General features: G+C 39.4%; 1 protein-coding gene across 1 annotated transcript; it reads right to left on the bottom strand.

Moving 5' to 3' along the window:
• Positions 1–12,968: 12,968 nt before the first annotated feature.
• Positions 12,969–17,258, bottom strand: LOC149238585 (uncharacterized). Its single transcript, XM_089369616.1, has 2 exons — positions 16,353–17,258; positions 12,969–16,106 (listed from the first exon to the last, which is right to left on the bottom strand). Exons 1-2 carry the CDS (start codon positions 17,256–17,258, stop codon positions 12,969–12,971), a joined length of 4,044 nt encoding a protein of 1,347 aa, XP_089225742.1.
• Between the last annotated feature and the right edge of the window lie 353 nt (positions 17,259–17,611).

A 17,611-nucleotide genomic window follows, 5' to 3' on the forward strand; every position in this document is an offset into this window, starting at 1 on the left:
AAGACTACCATGCGAAAGCTCTACGATGGATTTGTCACCGTGCATAACGAAGTTTTTTGTGTGTGTGTCTTGCAACAGCAGAGAAAAGAGTTTGTTCACACTCTCAGGAACATACATGCTACCATTTCCCATATGCAAGATTGGATAATGTGGTACAAAGGGGTCCTGCTTCACTTGCCAAAGATGATGAAGTCTCAGGCAGAGCTGGAGAAAGCAAGGGTCTAAATGTTGATCCAAAACTATGAGAATCTCACCCCATTCGTCACTAGCATACAGACCTCATATGAGTAGTTGTAGAAGAGTTTGGAGTCATGGTGAGAATGCACATGATCCCTTCAATCGGTTCCCTCACTGAGGCTAAACACAAGAACCAAGTCCAGCTAGGGATCGACAAAGTACACAGAGCAACTAAGGTGAGAGGGCACCAGGGATGACTTGGAGCTCAGCACACATAGCAAGCAGAAGTACATTGGTGTTCCTATCATGGTCAACACCATGTTGCACATGCTTAAGGACGAGTTGGATATAGGTTCCAAGACCATATACCCAAATTCTATGGAGGGAAGAGTCTACTATCAGAAAGACACCAACAAGCAGTATGGGGACATCATCACACAGTACCAATAATGGCATGAGTGCATGATCGAGAAGGACCAAATGGAGGTTGTCGAGTTGGTCTTTCCTAAGACTTTAGAGTCATAGTGTTTTGTCTTGTTACACTGTCTCTAGCCTATTTTGTCTCACATGGGTACATGTGGAAAATGTAATATTATTTGTAAATATGTTTTAAGTGAAATTCCAAGTGTCATTAGTGGAATGTGAAAGGTCACCATGTTATTCCATGAGTTATTTGTAAAGAAGTTGAAGAGTCATGAGGGTAGTCAAAAAGCCACAAAGGGGAATGTCGATGGTCACCCAACCCTTTGTTACAAACAAAACCTCATAACTCATAGAACAAGCTTCTGGGAGCCAATCTTTTGGCTAGGCTTAGGCTTAGGAAATCCTTGGAATTATTGTGACTAGCCTTGGCTTCTCCACAATGTAAAGCGACTATACTTCTTTGGAGGAGCAGGTCTTCATGACTGTAATGTTCCACTATTGGGGCTAGTGGTCATCAATGGTGTATGTATGGGTGGAACTTTCACTTATAATAATAATAACATAGCCAACACACTTTCATGCATATGTTGTTATTGTAGTTGGACTATTCTGGTTTCTTTAGCAATGTATGTTTCTTAACATACACATTTTCTTATTACCTAATTTTTATGAAATTGTATGAATCTTGTTGAATGCGTTTTGTCGGATTAACCCGTCACTTTAATTTTTGGATTGTTCTACATTTTAGCTTGTGATTTCATTCTGTTGGTGTTTTCCTTTCAACCTATGTACTACTACATACTTCTAAGGGGCACACTTCCCATTTCCCTCCATGTATTAGAACCTTCATGCATCGCATGGTATTCACTACAAGGCCACACACTTGCTTGAACCCAAAGTTATCATACTTATCTCTGCACGCTACCATGATCAAGGCCTGTGATAGTACCGCCCACTATTGTGATTCCTACTCCAAAAAATCTGAGGTCTAGTTGGGACTATTTATCGAGGAGATCCCCTGAATGTTGGTGGGTCCAGGACCGTCAATAGGAGGGTAGATTTATCAAATGATGAATCACCCAAAACAAGAATCATTATGATTATATACAACTAGACATAACAATGTTAGTTATCGATTGTCAAATGAATAAACCTTTATTATGAAGAGATCAATGTTTTGTAGTTTAAGGCATACCTTTTTTCCTTAACAAACCTTGTCTTGGGATGCCCTCTTCTATACTCCTTGAGGATTTAGTTGATGTTTTCCCAATCAAGATAATAGAGGTAGAATGGTGATTAGTATTTAATATAACCAAAAATTGAATAAGTACATGAAACCAAAAACTAGAAACAAATAAGATACTTATCTTTGTGAGATATCTATAAACTTATAAAAATGAAAAAAATGTATTTTTCCAAAAACATTTTAAACCTATAAATAATAAAGATAAAAAATACAAGATAGAATATCTAAGACAAAAATCAAAGGACTTAGTAGTGTAAGTCCTTTATGTCATATTCTATGGGTTTGGATTTCTTTAGGGATTCTTCTCCAACAATATTAGCTTGATATCTTTCTCTCTCCTTATTCATTGGATTGTCGAGACAATCACTCCTGTTGTCACCCTTCTTATGACATTGGTAACACTCTACCTTGGACATGTCTACCTTCCTTTTTGGTCCTTTTGATTTCTTGAAATTTCCTTTGTGATGAGTAGTCTAGGAATTTGAACTTTCTTCAAGGTTGGCAACTAATGAGATCCTTAATTCTTCTTGGCTGCAAACAACCCATCGTTCTTCAAAAGTGGGAGTTGCCTTCTAACTATTAAGTCTTGCAGAAAATTCACCTCATGAAGGTGGCAACCCTATAAGAGTAGTGATCACAAGTTATTTTTCTGGAACAACTTCATTAATGGCCAGAATATCATCTTTGATTCTTGATATTCTCACGAATAAAGAATCCATTGTGTCTTCTTTAGTAATATTTGTGGTCCTTAGTTGCTTCTTCAAGCTTACTACCTAACCAATGTTCTTAATAGTGAATAACTTTGAGAAGGCCTCATATATTTCTTGAGCATGGTTAATGTTGGATATGTATGGGACAAGGTTGTCCTTTATTACTTATACCATTAGAGTCATGGCCACTAGTTCTAATTCTCTGATCTTCACTTTACCATAATCAATGGAGTCTTTTGTAGGCTTATTTACTTTTCCTCTGACCAAGTCTAGTACCTTGTTATTTTCATGAATGAGGTCAATCCTCTTCTTCCAAGACCTGTAGTTTTAGACTCCTTCAAGTTTGTTCTCTCCCTTGATTGAGTTAGGCATTGTCCTTGAAGATAGTAGACTTCTTCCCTTGAATAATCCTTTTGAATGATTCCTTGATCAAGTACTTGAGATTGCCTTTTCCTTCTTTCTTCACCAAAGCTATGATACCATCTTAGAAAATCATAAAGGCATAAATATTTTCTTATACTTGGTATTTACTTGTCATGTTCTTGATTTCTTATTATATATCCTTTATATCTTATTTCCTTTTAGTTCATAAATCAATTAGCAAAGAAATAACACATAAACCAATGGACACTAGATATAGCCACACAACCAGGGCAAAACCCCTCTCTAGGGGAAAACCCAATCATTAATTCTAAATTCAATAGTTTTCCTGAGATAATGCAGGACTCTAGACCTTGACACCAACTTTCCTCCACACCAAGTCAACTTTCTTCCTTTGCAAATGATCATTTTTTACCTGGTAGCATTAAAAACACTTTGCACCACTTTCTTGGACCCAGTAACTTTGGCCTTGCTTTAGAGACTTCGATCCTGGCTGAAAAACTTCGATCATGACTTAGGAATTTCGATCTCGGCCCAATGCGACTTCTTCAAGTAACAACACCCAGCAATATAAACTTCAACCTATACTTGTTCTCGTAGCAAGAACATGAAAAAATTGGTAGTGAAATCAATAAGAGAACTTCGATCTTCCAATCTAGGGCATGAGGGAGAGAGGGAGATGCACCAAAATTTTTATTTTTCTTTATTCTTTCAACTTGGCCAAATTCACACTTCTTACCCCTCTTCCTTCACTTCGAACTTTTTCCGACTTCTAGAGATATATCGAACTTGCTTGAGATGTTCTCCTCAAAATCAATTTGAACTACTTCTTTTATAGCCTTTAGGTGAGGTCGAATAGATCTCCTTGAGTTTGACTTCATCATCTTAAGGCTAACGTGGTATGGAGGAAACATATTTCATTTTTGACTCAATACTAAACCTTTTTACATGATTCAAAAGCCCAGGAAGGATCTGTTTAAAATTACAATGACTCTATTAACTCAAAATAAATCCTAGAAGTCCTTAATGGGTAATTTGACCTAAAACATGATGACACAAGCATGAAAACCATTCTTAAACAAGTCATAATAATAATAATTATATTATTTTCTTTGTTCTTTTGACAAGTACATTAAACATGGTGACTGAAATACATTGATGAAGACCGAACCTAGTTACATTTTCAAACACTCCCTCTTAACTAGGGATATATTCATAATATACAAGTACAAGGAAGATCTCAACTATATGAACCATGAATAATTTTTAGGCACCATAATGCCATGGAATAGATTCCTCGACCATGGCAATCTATCCATTGGTCTCTCAACAATTTAGGCACCATAATGACATGGATTAAATTCTTGATTGGGGAAATCTATCCATGTGTGACTAAGATGGACTTATGCTTTTAACCTATCTAGGTACCATCAGGCTTACTTATTAACCATCAACCCAAGGATTTAGGTTAGTATCTAAGGTCAGAGCTCTATGACCAACACCACCCTCCCAACTTTGGGACCTAGACGTCAACATAAAGTGTCGTCCATATGTCCTTGCAGGAAATGCTTCACTCACAAAGCCTCAACACTCTTTGATCAAGTAGATAAAGGATAAAAAATATCTCTTGATCAAACTGATCGATAACCAACATGCTATCAAAAGCTTCAAGATATTTACATGTACAAACACAACCCCAATCAACAATTTCCTTTCACATGTTCATAAACAAACACAAAAATTTGGGATCTTTCAGACAATTAATGTTTCTTCTCAACAATGTAGGACTATCAACCAAATATTTGATAGAATATTCCTCAATCATACACTTTCCTTTCCTACTTCACATGCGGCAACATATCCTTCAAAATGCATTCTCCAATCAAAACTATGTTATGCCCTCCCTCTCAACTAGGGAGGTTTCCCCTATCCAGGCTTCCTCTTAACCCAAGGAGATCATCTTCTTCTTATTGGAGAATCTTTCATGGCTTCCATCTTTCTCATTAGATTTATTAATATATCATGCTTATCACCTCAACTTTACTTGCGATTATCTTCACCATCTTGAAGATAATGTACCTGCACAACTTAGATAGAAAGTACAACCAAAACTATAGAAGCATCAAGTTAGCCATATCAAAATCTTATAATAATGGAATCATTCAACTTTACAAAAATAATTAACAAAAGACTATACTTCAACTTCTTGCCCAAATTTTGTTACAAACTCTAAATCACATCAACAAATCAAAATATTACTCTCATCTAGAGTTTCGATATTCTTTCAACGACATGACAAGTTCTTTCATATAGAAAACCATAGAAACAATTCAAACAAGTAGTCTATCTAACAACTATAAGAATTCGTATGTTAGACTCCTCACTAAGATTCCATACATATCCTAGATTTCATACAATAGATTCAACAATCAAAACCGATCACAATGTAATAGACAACATAAATAGCTTCTACTAAGGTTTGATGTACACCTAGAGTTATCATTTATACATTATCAACAATGAATATATATAATTAACATAGTAGAGAATCAACTACTAGTAGTGTTTAGTTTCAAAACCATAGATTTCCCAAAGAACACCATCCTAGAATATCAAACTTAGGCTAGGGCTTATATTAAACCCTAAGACTTATGACCATAAATAGTTAGGTCAACAAACATATCTAGGAATTTATTATCATGCATAAGCATATCATATGCCAAATAACATTATTAGGGTTTCGACCAAATGGACACATATTCATTTAGGGTTTCATTCCTAGGATCTTACTATAAAGACATGACAAGGGTTTTTCTTGTAGGCCCAACCAAACCCTTAAGATTTAGGGTTTCATAATATAGCAAAGAAAACCCTACTATAAAAAAACTTCAAACGTTTGGTATCTTAGAAAATATCATTCAACCCTAACAAGTTAGGCTTTCATGATCATACCAAAACCCAAAATATCCTAAAAAACTTCAAATAACATTTTCAGAAACCCCAAGTAGGCTAGGGTTTAACGCATTATCATACCCTTAAATTGGGGTTTTCCATAGAACCTTTCTACGGTTATATATAATCAATCAAGAATATGAGGAGGGTAGATTTACCAAATGATGAATCACCCAAAACAAGAATCATTATGATTCAATATAGTGAGACATAACGATGTTAGTAATAGATTATTAAATGAATAAACCTTTATTATGAAGAGATCAACATTTTTTACTTTAAGGCATACCTTTGTCCCTTGAAAAACCTTGTCTTAGGAGGCCCTCTTCTATACTCCTTCAGGATTTAGTGGATGTTTTACTAATCAAGACAATAGAAGTAGAATGGTGATTAGTAATTAATATAACCAAAACTTGAATAAGTACATAAAACCAAAATCTGAAAAGAAATGAGTTAATTATCTTTGGGAGATGTTGAGGGCTCCCTCCAAATCTTGAAGGATACCTGTAAACTTATAAAAGCAATTAAAATGTATTTTTCTAAAAACATTTTACAACCTATAAATACCAGACATAAAAAGTACAAAATAAAATATCTAAGACTAAAAGCAAAGGACTTAGTAGTGTAAGTCCCTTATGTCATATTATCTGGGTTTGGTTTTCTTTACGGATTATTCTTCAGCGATATTCGCTTGATCTCTTTCTATATTTTTATTCTTTGGATTGTCTGGAAAATGACTCTTGTAATGACCCTTCTTATCATATTGGTAGCATTCTACCTTGGAAATGTTTGCCTTCCTTTTTGGTCCTTTCGATTTCTTGAAGTTCCCTTTGTGATTAGCAGTGTAGGCAATTGAAAATTCTTTAGAGTTGGAAACTAATTAGATCCCTAATTCTTCTTGACTACAAATAGTCCATAGTTCTTAAAAAGTGGTAGCTACCTTCCAACTATTAAGTCCTACAACAAATTCACTCCAAGAAGGTGGCAAGCCTAATAGACCAGTGATCACAAGTTCTTTGTCCGGAACAACCTCATCGATGGCCAGAAGATAATCTCTAATTATTGTGACTCTCACAAAGAAGGGGGCCACTGTGTCTCCTTTAGTCATATTTATGGTCCCTAGCTCATTCTTCAATCTTGCTACTTAACCAATGTTATTAATAGTGAATAACTTTGACAAGGTGTCATACTTTTATTGAGAATGGTCAATGTTGGCTATGTATTGGACAAGGTTTTCATTTATTCCTTCTACCATTAGAGTCATTTCCACTAATTATAATTCTTTGATCTTCACTTTAGCATCATCACTGGAGTCTTATGTATGCTTCTTTACTTTTCCTCTATCCAAGTCTAGTACCTTGTTCTTTTCAACGATGAGGTCAATCCGCTTCTTCCAAGACCTGTAGTTAGAGGCTCCTTCAATTTTTCTCTCTCCCTTGATTGAGATAGACATTGTCCTTCAAGATATTAGACTTATTCTCTTTAATAATCCTTTTCAATGATTCCTTGATAAAATACTTGAGACTGCCTTTCTCTTCTTTCTTCACCAAAGCTTTGATACCATGTTAAAAAATCAGAAAGGAAGAAAAATTTTCTTATGCTTGGTAATTACTTGTGATGTTCTTGAATTCTTATTAGATTTACTTTATATATTATTTCTTTCAATTTCATCAAGCAATAACACATAAATAAATGGACACTAGCAAAATTCCTCTCTAGGAGGAAAACCTAGTCAGTAATTCTTCCTTTAATAGCTTTCGAGAGATAATCCAAGACTCTTGACCTTGACACAAACTTTCCTCCACACCAAGTCAACCTTATTCTTCCTTTGCAAATGATCCTTTTTACTTGGAAGCAACAACAATAGTAGCAGAACTATGCAACACTTTCTTGGACCTAGTAACCTTGACCTTTCTTTGGAGTCTTTGATCTTCGCTGATAGACTTCAATCTTGACTTAGGAAATTCTATCTTGTTGCAATAAAACTTCCTGAGGAAACAACACCCAACAACAACAACTTTGACCTGTACTTATTCTAACAACAACAACATGTAGCAAGTGACAACAACATCAACAAGAGAACTTCTATCTTCCAATCTAGGGCACGATGGAGAGATAGAGATGCTCAAAAATTTTGATTTTCCTTTCTCATTTCACATTTACCAAACACACACTTATTTATCCCTCTTCCTTCGCTTCACACTTTTTCTAGCTTCTAGAGAGATATCGAACTTTCTTGAGATGTTCTCCTCCAAATGAATTCGAGATTCTTCTTTTATAGCCTTTAGGTGAGGTTGAATAGCCCTCCTTGAGGCCGACATGATCATCTTAAGGCTGAATTGGTGTGGAGGAAACATATTTCATTTTTGACTCAATGCTAAACTGTTTTACATGATTCAAAAACCCAAGAAGGGTCTCCTTAAAAGTACAATCACTCTATTAACTCATAATAAATACTAGAAGTCCTTAATGGGGAATTTTACCTAAAACATGATGACCCAAGAATGAAACACATGATTTAATAAGTCATAATAATAATAATAATTTTATTTATTATTTTAACAAGTACATTACATGATGACTCAGATACATTAATGAAGACCAAACCTAGATACATTTTGCAACACTTCCTCTTAACTAGGGAGGTATTTATCATATACAAGTACAAGGAAGCTCTCAACTATATCAACCATGAAGAATTTTTAGGCACCACAATGCCATGGACTAGATTCCTTACCAAGGAAATTTATCCATTGGTCTCTCAATAGTTTAGGCACCGCAATGCCATGGACTAGATTCCTGACTAGGGCAATTTATCCAAGTGGGACTAAGGTGGACTCAAGCTTTCAACCTCTCTAGGTACCATCAAGCTTACCAGCTAACAATTAACCCAGGGATCCAGGTGTATATCCGAGGTTAGAGCTCTATGAAAAACACCACCCACCTAACTTTGGGATGTAGAAATCAACACAGCATTCCAAACAGATGTCCTCCCACGTAATGCTTCACTCACAAAGCCTTAACACTCCTTGATATAGTAGATCAAGGAAAACAAATCTCTCTTGATCAAACTGATCATTAACGAACATGCTATCAAAACCTTTGAGAGATTTACCTGTACAAACATACCCCCAATCAATAATATACTTTCACATGTTCATAAACAAACACAAACCTTTGGGGCCTTTCAATCAAGTGATGTTACTTCTCAACATAGTAGGATTATCAACCGAATATTTTACAAAATATTCCTGACTCATACACTTTTCTTTCCTGCTTCACATGCACAATATATCCTTCAAAATGCATTTTCCAAACAAAACTATGCAATTCCCTCCCTCTCAACCAGGGACATTTCCTCTATCCAGACTTCCTCTTAACCTTGGGAGATCAACTTCTTCTTCTTGGAGAATCTTTCATGGCTTATATCTTTCTTATCGGATTATTTCATATATCATGCTTATCACATCAACTTTACTTGTGATCATATTCACCATCTTGAAGATGATGTACCCGCACAACTTAGATAACAAGTGCAACCAAAACTGTAGATGAATGAAGTTAGCCATATCAAAATCTTATAGTAATGGAAGCATTAGAATTTACAAACATAATTATCAAGAGACTATACTTCAACGTTTTCCAAATTTTTGTTATAAACCATAAACCACATCAACAAATCAAAATATTAAACTCATCTAGGGTTTCAATACTCTTACAATAATATGGCAAGTTCTTTCATATAGAAAACCCTAGAAACAATTCAAACAAGTAATCTGTCTAACAACTATCATAATTCATATGTTAGACTCCTCACTAGGATTTCATACATATCCTACATTTCATACAATAGATTCAACAATCAAAACCGATCACACCTGAATCAAAAACATAACTAGCTTCTACTAGTGTTTGAAGTACACCTAGATTTATCATTTACACAATCTCAACAATCACTATATAGAATCATAGATTCCAGATTGTCATATCACACATGTTAGAGAATTAACTACTACTAGGGTTTAGCTACAAAACCCTGGATTTCTCAAACAACATCATGCTAGAATATCAAACTCAGACTAGGGCTTATAGTAAACCCTAAGACTTATGACCAACAATAATTAGGTTAATACACATATCTAGGAATTCATTATCATGCATAAGAATATCATATGTCAGATAACATTCTTAGGGTTTTGACCAAATGGACACATATACACCTAAGGTTTCATTCCTAGGATCTTCTTCTAAAGACATAACAAGGATTTTGCTAATAGGAGCAACCAAACCCTAAATATTTAGTGTTTCATAACATAGCAAAGCAAACCATACTATACTAAAACTTCAAACGTTTGGGATCTTAGAAAATATCATTCAACTCTAACAATTTAGGTTTTCATGATCATACCAAAAACCCAAACATCATAAAAAGCTTCAAAGAGAATTTCCAGAAATGCTATGAAGGCCAAGGTTTCACACATTATCATACCCTTAAGTTAGGGTTTTCTAGAGAAGCTTTCTAGGGTTCTATATAATCAATGAAGAATATGAGGAGGGTAGATTTATCAAATGATGAATCACCCAAAACAAGAATCATTATGATTCAATACAACTTAGACATAAACATGTTAGTAATAGATTATCAAATGAATAAACCTTTATCTTTTAAGAGATCAATGTTTTGTAGTTTAAGGCATACCTTTTTTCCTTAACAAACCTTGTCTTAGGAGGCCCTCTTCTATACTTCTTGAGGATTTAATAGATTTTTTCCTAATAAATACAATAGAGATAGAATGGTGATTAGTATTTAATATCACCAAAACTTGAATAAGTACATGTAACCAAAAACTGAAAAGGAATGAGATCCTTATCTTTGGGAGACGTCGAGGGCTCCCTCCAAAGATTTAGGGATACCTATAAACTTATAAAAACAATAAAAATATATTTTTCCAAAAACATGTTAAACCTATAAATACTAAACATCAAAAATACAAAAGTAGAATATCTAAGATTAAAAGCAAAGGACTTAGTAGTGTAAGTCCCTTATGCCATATTCTTTGAGTTTTGATTTCTTTAGGGCTTCTTCTTCAACAACATTAGCTTGACCTCTTTCTCTCTTCTCATTCCTTGAATTATCAAGACAATCACTCCTGTAGTGACCCTTCTTATGACAATGGTAGCATTCTACCTTGGACATGTCTACATTCCTTTTTCATCCTTTTGACTTCATTAAGTTTCCTTTGTGAGGAGCAATGTATGCATTTGAAAATTCTTCAGGGTTGGAAACTAATGAGATCCTTAAATCTTCTTGGTCCTAAACAATCGATAGTTCTTCAAAAGTGGGAGCTACCTTCCAAATTTTAAGTCTTGTGGCAAATGCACCCTAAGAAGGTGACAAGCCTAATAGACTAGTGATCACAAGTTCTTTGTCTAGAACAACTTCATTAATGGCCAAAATATCATCTCTTATTCTTGCTATTATCACAAAAAAGGAGGCCAATTTTTCTTCTTTAGTCACCTTTATGGTACTTAGTTCATTCTTCAAGCTTGCCACTTGACCAATGTTCTTAATAGTGAATAACTTGGACAGAGCCTCATACATTTGTTGAGCATGGTCAATGTTTTTTTTTCTCGGTAAAAACTAGCTATTCTATTGTATTATATTTACAGGTAAACTTTACAATCAGTGTGACATGCCGTCCAGGGCCAGCAGTGGCACTCTGGATAGCTTAGCTTTGAAACAAAAAGCTCCCTCGCAGGGGCAGCACCTACAGAACTTCCGAAATTCCTCCAAAAACTTACTGAGGCTGGAAACCAAAATGACTTGACAAGCAACAGAACATGACGGCCCACGCAGGGGCTCCCCTCAAAAATTGACTGTGGACTATGTCCATCAGAGAACTTACATTGGACCGACATGTACAAGATCATACTAAAAACTGAGTATAAACTAGACCAACATAGACAAGACAGATTTAAAAATTGCAAGTGAACAAACACAGTGATGACCAGAACCCAAGTACCCGCAGAGACCGTTATCCTGGAACCGAGCTGAGAGAGAAAGGCATGAGCCGGTGCGTGCGTTGGAGGATCAGTCGTCGCAAAGACTCTTATCTTCCACGATATAGCACCATCCCTTACCTTCAGGGACTCCATCCCACATGGCGGTCCATGGATCCCTTGCAGTACTCTAAGGTTCCGGTGCCTGAGGATGCGAGGGTGCGTGCATAATCTCCTTCCCTAAGGTGCCCACCTCATTTGGTGGCTGCATAACAGGGCTTTCCTCCCCTGTGCCCACTGGAGGTGGTTCCGCTGATCCTGGAGGCTTCCCACCATCATTCCTTTCAGGAACTTTAGTAAAAAGAATTGAAATATGAGCATTGATACCTGCAGTGTCCTGTGAGCTTCCCAGGGTGAACACAACCGAGCCAAACACTGGAAGAACTGGCTCCCCTTCACTTGAGCTACCAACCTCCACGAATTTCCCAGCTCGAATTGGTGTGGCTCTTGCCCACCTGTAGCAGTAGCAGCAGCAGCAGTGATGGTGCTCATCCGCTGCCGGCTGTTGAGAGGACGAACCTCGCCTAGGTCCTCTTCTACTTGGTTGCCGTTCCCGTAGCTTTGCCATGGACACCCCTCTGTCTTCCTCGTGAACCTGAGGCGGATTGTAAGACCAAACACAAGGTGGATCTCGCCCCAAGTCCCCCTCAGGCGTGTCAACCTCTGAGCAATCTTTGCCTGAGGGAGGAAATTCACTCCTTGTAACCAGTTTGCCTTGCAAGCTCTTGAATTGCTGCTCCCATCGAAGGCATATACCTGAATTGCAACGACTGAAGACCAAGACTACTTGCCGAGGTGGTAGGATAACCGCCCACCCATAATTCTCCCGTGTCTGTGTCTCCCCAGCCTCACTATGCCAATGCGCTCGTAGCATCTCTTCTGCACCTTGATATCCTGTCTCATTCCCTCACTGTGGGCGAGCAATAACTGCATACTGCAACTCCATCTATTCACTCTGCACGGCATTGAATGCCCAGAGCTCGGGTTGTGGAATTTTGATCTTTGGCGGTGTATTCCCATTAACTATAACTATTAGCACGGGGCGGCACATGCTGGGCATGTGGCTCGACCCCCTGTGACGTGCTAGCACCCGCATCCGGGGATTCAGTGTCTCTCTGGAGAAGAATCTCACATTCCTGAGTCTGTTGATTGCTAGGGATGATGTCCAAGTTTCCTGCTTGGAAAGGTTGGTTACCTTCTACCCCAATATTGGCTAGGAAATCAGCAACCTTATTACCTTCTCTTCTGGTGTGATGCAAGGAGAGGGCTCTGTGGTTGCGTAGCTCATGAGCGATGTTGGTTAGCCTTGCTTCAAGTCTCCAACTGTCAGCTACTTTTCTAGCTTGAGAGCCATTCTGAATGCGAATTGCCATGTTGATGATGATCTGGGAGTCGCCTTCCACTATCAACGGTTGAAGATTTAGTCGCTTGGCAACTAAGAGCCCTTGCCAGAGTCCCTCCAACTCCGCGGAGTTATTGGTGTCCCACCCTATATTGCCGAAGTAGATCTGCATGGGGGAACCATTGTGATTGCGTATGATACCTCCAAATCCTGCTGGCCCAGGGTTGCCTTTGGAGGCTCCATCGAAGTTGAGTTTGTATGAGTTGGTGGGTGGGGCAATCCAATTTCTGACTTCCTTGATATTGCATTTCATTGTCTGATGAGTGGCATGTTCTTGTGGCAGCTCCAGCTTCCAGTTGTCCAGGATGTTTTTCTCATTATCTGTGGTAGGGAGATCTTCTTTAGTCCATGATTTCAGAAGCATGGTTTCTCTGAGATTGCCATGCAGTCTGCTCCATATTTCCTCCATGGGCGAGCTTTGGTTTTTGAATATGCGCCTATTCCTTTCCTTCCAGATGTTCCATAATACTGTACCTGGGATTATGTTCCACATATAGTTGAGGATCGCACAGTCATAGGGGCTTTTTGGCCACTGACGGATGGTATCTATGATGTCGCCTGGTCCTTTGCATCTTTTTTGACACCTGAAACCAACCTTCTCCCATAGCTGATTGGCGATTGGGCATGTATCCAGAAGATGCTGCAAGGTTTCCTCATTTTTAAAACAGTTGTGGCATATTGAAGGCCCTTGGAAATTGCGTCTCCTCAGCTTATCCCAGGTGAGAATCTTTTTGTGCCCTACCATCCAGAGGAAATGGGATATTTTGGGCCAAGCTTTGAAGCCCCATATTCGCCCCCATAGAGGGTCCGGCCTGGTGGTGGAGTCGCCTATAAGATTATATGCTTCGGAAGTGGAGTATGATCCTTTGGGGAGGTAGCCCCATCTGAGGATATCCTCGCTGTTCTCATACCGTATGCTTCTCTTCTTTAGCTCGTTTTCAAGTGCTGCAACTTCCTGAGTGTTTGTGATACTGGTGATCTGATTGCTCGGTCGCCACTTCCTGAATCCATTGACCGCTTCCTGTTCCCAGAATTGATGGACGGTTGCATGCTGCTGCTCCTGTCTGTTCAGAATGCTCATTGAAGGAAGAACACTTGAGAGTTTGGGCAGTTGGTTCCAAGCGTCATTCCAAAATCTAGCACTGTGACCATTCCGTGTTTCCCAAAAACTGTGTTTCTGGATGAGCTGATGATGCTGTTTGGCGGCATTCCAAATAAGTGACCCACTGATTGTTGGCTTGAATCTTATGAGCTCTGCTAGGGGCATGTTGTTGGTGTATTTGGCGGTCCATATTTTGGCCCATAACTTGTCTGGATTAGTTATCCATTGCCACCATATTTTGGCATTCATGATGGTATTGCTGTATTCTGGATCTCTAAGTCCGATGCCGCCTTTGATTTTGGGCCTGCATACAGTGTCCCATTTCACTAGTGCCCATTTGCGATTAGTGGCTGAGCTTCCCCACAAAAAGTCACGCTGCAGGTTTCTCAATCTTTTTAATACCCACTTTGGTGCCGCAAGGATAGAAAAAAGATAGAGAGGCATGGCTTGGAGGATGGACTTAATAAGCACAACCCGACTAGCTAGATTGAGGGAGCGATGAGTCCATAGGTTGAGTTTTGAATCGAGCTTCTCAAGGAGAGTTCGCCAGGCAGGCTGCTTTATGGCCGAGGCAGTGAGGGGAGCTCCAAGGTATGTGGAAGGGAGAGAGGCGATTTGGAAGCCCAGGATACGGGAGACGACAGATTTAACTGATGGAGGGGTGTGGAAGAAGAAGATTTGTGATTTGGAATTATTGACATGAGTGCCAGAGGCTTCAGAGAAGTCGTTGAGTAGGGATTTCAAGCAAGAGGCTTCCTGAGCAGAGGGGTAACCATAAAGCATGGTGTCGTCAACAAATTGCTTATGAGAGGAGGCTGGGGTATTATGGATGGAGATTCCTTTGAGCTGATTAGACTGGAGGGCCTGCTTGATGTGTCTGCCAAGACCCTCCGCCATTATCACAAATAGGAAGGGGGAGAGGGGGTCCCCTTGTCTTATGCCTCTGGAAGGTTTGAAAGGGCGGGAAGGAAAACCATTGACAAGGAGGGAGAAATGGGAGGAGGTGATAAGGCTCATGATCCAACGAACCCAGGTGGAACAAAAGCCAAAAGCTTTCAACATTTGTTGGATGTAAGACCAGCTGAGCTTGTCGAAAGCTTTGGAGAGGTCGAGTTTGAGTAACATACCAGCTTGCTTGGATTGCTTGAGCGAATGGATAATCTCATGTGTGAGGATAATGCCATCCAATATCTGTCTGCCTTCGACATAACCCGATTGCTCCGGAGAGATGAGCATGGGTAGAAGAGGTTTTAATCTATTAGCAATGACTTTGGAAATGACTTTATAAAGGACATTACAGAGAGCAATGGGCCTAAATTTATCAGGAGTTATGGAGTTCTCCTCTTTGGGGATGAGAGTGATGAAAGTGGAGTTGAGGGAGGGGAGAAGCCAGCGTAGAGCTCTGGATTCCTCAACTACTTGCCAAACCTCCACTTTAATCAAATCCCAGAAAACATGAAAAAACGTGGTAGTGAAACCATCTGGTCCTGGGGCCTTACCTTCTTTTAGCTGCGCCATCGCCTCGTCTACCTCCTGGGTTTGAATTGGGCGCATGAGTAACTCGTTGTGCTCCTCTGTGACCAGCTTGGGGATGTTGCTGGTGATTTTTCCAATCGCCCTCTGCCGATCCACCGCCTGCTCCTGGTGTACTTGCTGAAAGTGATTGAGGAGGATGTCTTCTATTTTCTCATGCTCCTCAACTTTTACCCCTTCTTGGTTTTGGATGAAAGGAATCTTATTGTGCATCCTTCTCTGTACTGTAGTTCGATGGAAGAACTTGGTGTTGCGCTCCCCTTCTTTTAGCCACCTGACCCTTGATTTTTGCCTCCAGTAGATTTCTTCCTGCTTCCTTCTTTCTTCAAGCTGGTTGTGTAGGTACCGTTCTTTGTCCAAGGTAACCTCTGTGTGCCCTGCATTTATTACTTGCTGATGGAGATCCTGCAGCTCCTTATTGAGCTCCTGTTGCGCCTCAAAAATATTCCCGAAGGTCTCCCGATTCCAGCGTTTTAGGTGACTTTTTAGAAATCGCAGTTTCTGCTGTAGCTGGAACATTTTTGAGCCTTCTGGTGGGATGAAGGAGGCCCATATGGTTCTGACGAAGTCCTTGAATGCTGGATGTGTTAGCCAAAATCCCTCAAACCGGAAAGGTCTCTTGGTTCTATCCCCTGGTCGCTGCCATTGCAAAGCTATTGGCCAGTGATCCGACCCGGAGTGGGCCAAGATTGCAGCGGTGAGATCACCTCCCAGATGCACCGCGTTATCCGAGATCAGGAAGCGGTCTAGTTTAGAAGCAATCTGATGCTTGCCACTTCTGCGATTGCTCCAGGTAAATGTGCCATTGCAGAATGGCATGTCTATGAGAGAGGCGTTTTGGATGAAGTCCTTGAAGCGCTCTACTTCAGGTTCCAATCTGGATCTTCCTCCTATCTTGTCCTCTGTTTTAGTTATCATGTTGAAATCTCCTGCAGCAATCCAAAGTGGATGCTGCCTATTTGTGCTTAGCGCTTCAATGGTGTCGAGGAGCACTCTTTTACTCCTAGAGTCTTGCGGAAAGTAGACGTTGGATAAGTTCCCATGTATGTTGGTGCCTAGAATGTGAAAGGCAGCTTGAATGAGGTGATGGGATGCGTGGAAATCAGTGAGCGTTACAGCCTGGGTGTTCCATGCTATAGCTAGCCCACCAGAGGCTCCCGTGGCATCCACCGCCACAGATCGGCATCCTGGCCAGGCCTTTGAGAGTATGCGACCCAGCGTGGTACTATTGCATTTGGTTTCTTGGAGGAAACACATCTGTGGATTTTCCATCTTGATCATGTTTTTTAGCATTCTATATTTTCCTGGGCTATTAAGCCCTCTTAAATTCCATGATACGAGCTTCATAGTTTAACTAGTTTGGGCAGGGCTGTAGTACTTTGTCAGCTTCGCGTATCTACCGGAATCTACCAGGATTTTTCCGACCTCTATTGTTCTTTGGAGATCTGTCTTCCTACCCCTTTTTTTGGAGTCCTTTGGTCGTGGGCTGCCATCCCAAGTGCTGCCAGGTTGTATGCCCAGTTGGTGTTGGTGGAACGCTCTGGAGATGACCACTTCCAACTTATCTATATCCGATTCAGAGATTTTTTCGTATGCCTTTTTCTTGGCACATAGCTCCAGTTCAA

Source organism: Pinus tabuliformis, chromosome 8, assembly GCF_031772625.1.
Source record: "Pinus tabuliformis cultivar Carrire ecotype Pingquan chromosome 8, CPIR1, whole genome shotgun sequence".
In the NCBI taxonomy this organism is placed as follows: domain Eukaryota; kingdom Viridiplantae; phylum Streptophyta; class Pinopsida; order Pinales; family Pinaceae; genus Pinus; species Pinus tabuliformis.

Excerpts from the sequence above, each read along its gene's own strand:
- LOC149238585 (XM_089369616.1), bottom strand. The coding sequence starts at position 17,258 with ATGGAAAATCCACAGATGTGTTTCCTCCAAGAAACCAAATGCAATAGT. Across the intron at positions 16,107-16,352 it reads TAAATGCAGGGCACACAGAG|CAAGTACACCAGGAGCAGGC; the intron begins GTTACCTTGGAC and ends AATCACTTTCAG.